Source organism: Cornus florida, unplaced genomic scaffold (assembly GCF_030987335.1).
Source record: "Cornus florida cultivar Cherokee Brave unplaced genomic scaffold, ASM3098733v1 CherokeeBrave_3.0.0_Hap2_Chr02, whole genome shotgun sequence".
Classification (NCBI taxonomy): domain Eukaryota; kingdom Viridiplantae; phylum Streptophyta; class Magnoliopsida; order Cornales; family Cornaceae; genus Cornus; species Cornus florida.
The window spans coordinates 56,235,825-56,241,824 of NW_026775572.1; the positions used below are offsets into that span (position 1 = coordinate 56,235,825).

General features: G+C 33.6%; 1 protein-coding gene across 1 annotated transcript in view; it reads left to right on the forward strand.

The window, feature by feature from the left end:
- The window catches only part of LOC132295046 (telomerase reverse transcriptase), a 43,552-nt gene extending 40,538 nt beyond the window's left edge, over positions 1 to 3,014 (forward strand). The window contains exons 11-12 of the mRNA XM_059793123.1: positions 1,960 to 2,232; positions 2,527 to 3,014. Of these exons, the coding sequence (XP_059649106.1) occupies positions 1,960 to 2,232; positions 2,527 to 2,800 (547 nt within the window). The 3' untranslated portion in view covers positions 2,801 to 3,014. The remainder of the gene's footprint in view (positions 1 to 1,959; positions 2,233 to 2,526) is intronic.
- Positions 3,015 to 6,000: the final 2,986 nt, after the last annotated feature.

Genomic DNA, 6,000 nt, shown 5'->3' on the forward strand with positions numbered 1-6,000 from the left:
ATTTACCCTAAGATAAGTTACTGATTATGCTAACTGGAGCACTTTAATCATAAAAGAAACAAATTAAATTATAGTTTTGTCCATGTAGGGGGATTTGAGAATCAAATTCCAGATCAGTAATAGGTCAAGTTATTTTGATGCTATTAGTATCGTCTGTCACCTAAAATGATGACAGGTAGCTTAAGTATCGCGTCCATAAAGAGTATTATATAAATTAGATAGATGAAATACAATAATCCTGCATCTTTTTCTTCAAGCATACATAACTTGATATTGACATATTGCATATAATTCTACATGTTATGAATTATCAAACTCCCCTCCTGGCGTCTCCTACCATCTCATTCTTTTGAATTTGTTCTGGCTTATTCTTGAAACTCCGGAAAGATTCTTGTCCATTGGATAACCACTTTCTTCATGACCAAACATCGTCTTACAATTTCAGGTTTTAGCATAGACGTGAGGTTAAGCTAGCATACTAGAGATAGGTTCTAGTTATTCTCTCAGCATAAAGAACTAGAAGTTAGGAGCATGTGTCAATGAATTTATTAAATTTGTTGTGGTCCATTGCTTTTGAGTTCTTCAATTTCCTATCATACATATATAGTTTCCCTTGGATCCGGAAAAAAACGCACTGATCTTAGGTTCTTTATAGTGAGGGTGGAATTGAACATATTCTTCCAAGTTTTAAGCTTAGAATAATTTGGGTGTAGATGAGGAAAAAACTATTCTTCCAAGTTTTTGTTTTTTTTTTTTGTTATTCGTAGTAGTTTGCCAGAAACACATCTCCATGCCTTCTTGGCGAGTATCACAACAAAAGAAGTATAGTGAAGGTACAATAATTGCTTCCTCCTTCTATGTGGGCTTTTCATGCCCGAAATAAGATGAAGTTACTATAGCTCTTTGATCAAATTTTTCAATATTTGATGTTGTATCTGAATGAATTTTTGTGATTGCTGCAATTTCTGTTATGACAGCAAACTTTTAAGGACATTAAATACAGTATTAGGGAAGCTTGATGGAGTTGGACATGCTTCTTTATTATTCATCATCTTCTTTATTCTATATTCTACATTAGCAAATGACATGTAAATCTGCATAATAATGAAGTTTGCCAGATCTTTAATCACAAATTAGTCCTGAAAATTTCATGTGCTAACATTGGATGATACTGAAATTGGGATAAATTCCAAATAATGGTCTTTTAAAAGAAATTAGATTTGCTAAAGTGTTTCTGTGGCTGAAGTGGATGAGTATTTCTAAGGTATACCAAGACCAGACGCATAGACATCAAATCCCTCCACCCCCACCAAACAAGGGAAAAAAATAAAGGAAAAGGACCAGACAGTGAGGTGAACAAAGGTGAACTAGAAAATTCTATAGGTTCTGCAGATTGCTAGTATTGCCCCTAATTGCAAGCAAGATTATCAGCGAAAGCTGACATTCCATTGTTCTGATTCAATGGTAAGTCTGTAAAAATCAGAAGTTAGATTCCACTAATGCAAATATTGGTTTAAGTTATGAAGTTTGTCAAAATTTGAAACTGTTTTATATATCAATTTGACCAGATCAGATATAATCAATTAATATGGTAACAACAAAGTGTCAATGCTAAGTCGCTAATTCTAAACACACAAATAAAATTACGAAATTATTATCTTGGGATGCTTTTTAAATAGATTTTTTTGTGTGTTTAGAATTAGGGACTTAGCGTTAAATAGATCCTCATGTGCTCCACTATATAAATTTAGACATCACTCTTGTCATTTTGTTCTGCTAGTTGCCCCTCTTAAGAATCTGAAAAATTGTATAACAATCATAATGTGACTGTCAGCCAACCCATTTATACGGGATAAAAACAAAGACGACGATGATGAAACCGTCAACAATTTGTTTGAGAAATTTATCCGCAATCTACAATTTTTTTACCCTCTAAGTAACTGCTCCTCTACTGGCCAGGTATCTTAATACACATCTAAGGTCAACTCTTACTGTGTGCTGGCAAGGGAAACCCGGTCGCTGTTTGAAGGCAAAGTTATGTGATTACCTGCGACCTAAATGCCATCCCATATTCTACGATTCAAATATCAATTCAGCTGGAGTTGTCAGATTAAATATTTATCAAGCTTTTTTGCTATGTGCAATGAAGTTCCATTGTTATGTCTGTGACTTGTCAAACACCTGCAGGCTTAGCGTGAAAACATATGTACAATATATTGAGAAGTCTATAAGGTACATCTTCTTCTTAATGCTGCCCTGATATTAGTAGCATCACTAAATTTGGGTTGGTCATGTGAAACACCTTTATTGATGCTTTATAAAGTATCAGTCTTGTTTAAATCCATAAAAAAAAATAAGAAATTTGTTTTCCTTCATATGTATCTTTCGAGTTCTTTTTCGTAATAAGAAAATTTCTAGATTCTTAAGTCGGAGAACTGAACTATCAAAATATTTCTATTTTTCTATTTTTCTGTTGTACTCTTCTTATGCTCAGTTAAACTCTCATTCTGGTTTGTTGATTGTCAGATATATGCACAAGCTCATAAAGAGAAGGATGCATTCTGTGAAAATCGATTCTAATTTCCATCCAATTCTCCAAGTGGAGAAGGAAGAGATTGTATGGCTTGGATTTTTCGCTTACATCCGAGTATTGAAGAGAAAACAATCACGACACAAGGAGTTGCTATCCTTTTTGCAGTCTATATTGAGGGCACATGAAAAGGGAAAAGGCGAGTCATCTGCGCTGCAGTATGCAATCAATGATTCACATTCCTCTCTACTTTGGAAAATCAAGTATTAGGTCCTTGAAAGGTATGACAGTGTGGTTGATTGACCTGTTTATTTTGTGTTTCTACTTTTGGAAGAAGAATCCTTGCTTGGGTATACCCTTTCTGTTGGGTGCCTATAGATTTATCTGTAAACTTTTAAGTGAAAATGTGTCGATCATTACAATGCCATAACAAAGAAGTTTAACTACAATTCATGAATTATAGTTTTGGGGTAAAAAATAATAATAATAATAATTGTTTGTTGATCCTAGCATGAATAAGCTTTGCTAAAGATGCAGGGTTATAGGATGATGAAATTTTGGGCTTCTTATTCTCCCAAGAGGACATAATCAAAGTTGATTTCAGGGTTCATTAGTTATTGAACTCAATAATAAAAAAGTTCAAACAAATGGTGAAGTCTGTGAAGGTAATCCACAGGTGATGGATGCTCTGTTCAGAAGATTCTTCAGGAGTTGAGTTGTGGAAATGCTGGCTGAATAAATTAGTTTGATGATAAATCAGATGCAGTTTGTAAAAGAGTTGAGAAAGGGTGAGGGTTAGCATCGCCTATCTATATATATATATATGTGTATATATATATAATTAACAATTGTTTAAAGATTAACAAATAAGAATCCCAGCTTCTTGTCGTTTTTGAAAGATTAACAAATAGATTTGAAATTCTTATTTTTAAACTTCGATGTTTGCCATTCTTGTCATAAAACAAATTTAATGGTAAAAAAGGTTAACATCATGGTCATTTCCTTGCATTTTAAGTATTATCACACGGATGAAAAAATATATATATATTATTATAATATATCAATGGATTTTTAACCCTATGCTCCATTTGGTAGCAAAGAAGAGGGATGGAGGGAAAACACGACGGAAAAAACAAAGTTTTTGCGTTTGGTAGAGAGGAGGCAAGGAGAGAAGAAAAAATCACATGAATGAGTCATTTTTCCTCTTTCACAAATTTCCAACTCTACAAATATGTACGGAAGACATCCGAAAAAAAAAAACACAAGACTATTATAAAAGATTTTAAATTACAAAATTTTTCTTATAATTAACAGTATCAGCTCGCATATTATGTGCCTATAAAACTTTAATTTGACAAAAAAATTCTACTGTTGTCCCCAAAACATTTTTTATTTTATTGTTGTTAAAAGTACCCTTCCTAATTTGCTGGATCCATCCCTATTGATGTGTTTGTGTTGGTCACAAATCCATGTGTCATATATATATATATATATATATATATATAGTTACTTTTGAAGTATAAAATGCATGGTGATCTCTGTGAATAGACGGTAATTTTAACGCAGCAAATATTGAATCAAAGAGTTAAAGCAAGCAAAATGTTATGCCCCGTCTATTTGCATGAGGTATGTGCCGTGCAAGTGACACCCGGAGAAGGACTCTGCATGGTATCAATGGAATTAATTTCTAGAGTCTTTAACAATGTGTGAAGATTATAAAACAGTGTACATAGGAATGAAGGATTATAGAATATTAAAGAGTTTGTAAAAGTTATAATTGATGAAGATTTTAGAAGAGTAGAAGGTTCTATATAATTTTGTGATTGTATAGATTACTTAACCATTAATTATAGTAATCCCAAGCGTCCATGGGTAAGAAAAATGTCTTTATATAAGAAGAGATCTCATACGTAATATAAAAACTATTTATATATAGGAAGAAGTCTCGTTCGTGATATTAAATCGCCACGAGTATTAGCGAGTCAAAGTGTCAAATAAGAATTATTCATGTATCCACAATTAGAGTGATAAAATATATCAGTCTGTAGTCTGCCTCAATTTTAAAAAAACAAGCTACGTTACCTTCTTAAATATTCAACGTTACCTTCTTAAATCATAAAAGAATAGATATTCTGTTCTAATTTTAAAGATAAAAGAGAAAACAACTTTTATGATGCAATTTTAATGATAAAAGACAACATTTAAAAAGATAATTACTTAAACTCACCTTGGTATTTATTTACTTTTTTTTAAAAGAAAATTAAAACGAGAAGGAAAAGCAAAATGGCATAATAAACTTTATATTTTTAAATGTTTCTCTTCTTATGTTTGGTTGAAGGTGTGATGTTCCTTTTGTCTTTGAGCATTATTAGTTGGGATAGTTTTTGCTTGATGCTCTCCTGACTGAGTAGACAGAAAGTAGTGGTTTGCATATTACTTTTTCCCCACATCTGTTTTTTCACTTGCAGCACCACCATGAATACACTAGATTGAACCGTTTTTCATCCCTTAAGAGTAGAAGCATGGACGTCCAATCGGTCATTGGTTGACGAACTTAGAGAGAGAGGAAGTGTTGTTTTAGAGAGAGAGAGAGAGTGGGTAAATTTGTCCTAATTCCTTGGAAGAAGTGACCATATCCGCATTTAAGTTTGGCGACTATTCATTTTTCTTTACTATCACTTCAGAGTAATTTTATTTAGGTTTGGATGCAAAATTCTAATTCTCTTATGAAATCAAACTCTTATGAGCTTCAGTTTGCATCTGGTTATGGAACACGATGATTTCAAATCAATCAATCACCAATAACAACAGCAATCAAAAACAAAAATAAGATCAAACAAACAATATAAATGGACTCGTATAACATCCTGTATACAATTGAAAAGTTCAAGTCATAAATAAGCCAGAATTTGTACAACAAAATTGTATGTCGGCACCCCTAATGAAAACATTCACTCCCCAAAATTACAACCTAACATATATAATTACTGCACTAGTTCTATGGCAGGACTATGAGGGCAGCACTCACGTCTTAGGAAAATGACCTTGCCCTGCTGCAACAATCAAGATGTGTGACCGAGACAAAAACAAGAATTTTCATCTACTCGACAAAAATGCAGGGGCAACAAATTGTGTACAAGTATCTGGACATCTGTTACTATCTATCACTATCTCCTTAATACCATCAGCATTCGATTCGAACAGCCCCACTCTCTGATGAAATAAACTTGGGCTTCCTGTTGACTTGCTCCAAGCACTGGATAATGTCTCCGATCTTGAAATCCATCAAGTCTTGGATCACGAGTCCGCACTCATTCCCCTTCCCAACTGTCTCCACATCTTGCTTCGCCCTCTTGAGGGATGAGCAAGATCCTTCGAATACCACTTCCCCACTCCGTAAAAGCCTCATGTTTGCTGACTTGGTGAAACGGCCATCTGTCACCCGGCATCCAGCAATCTTCACATCGTCT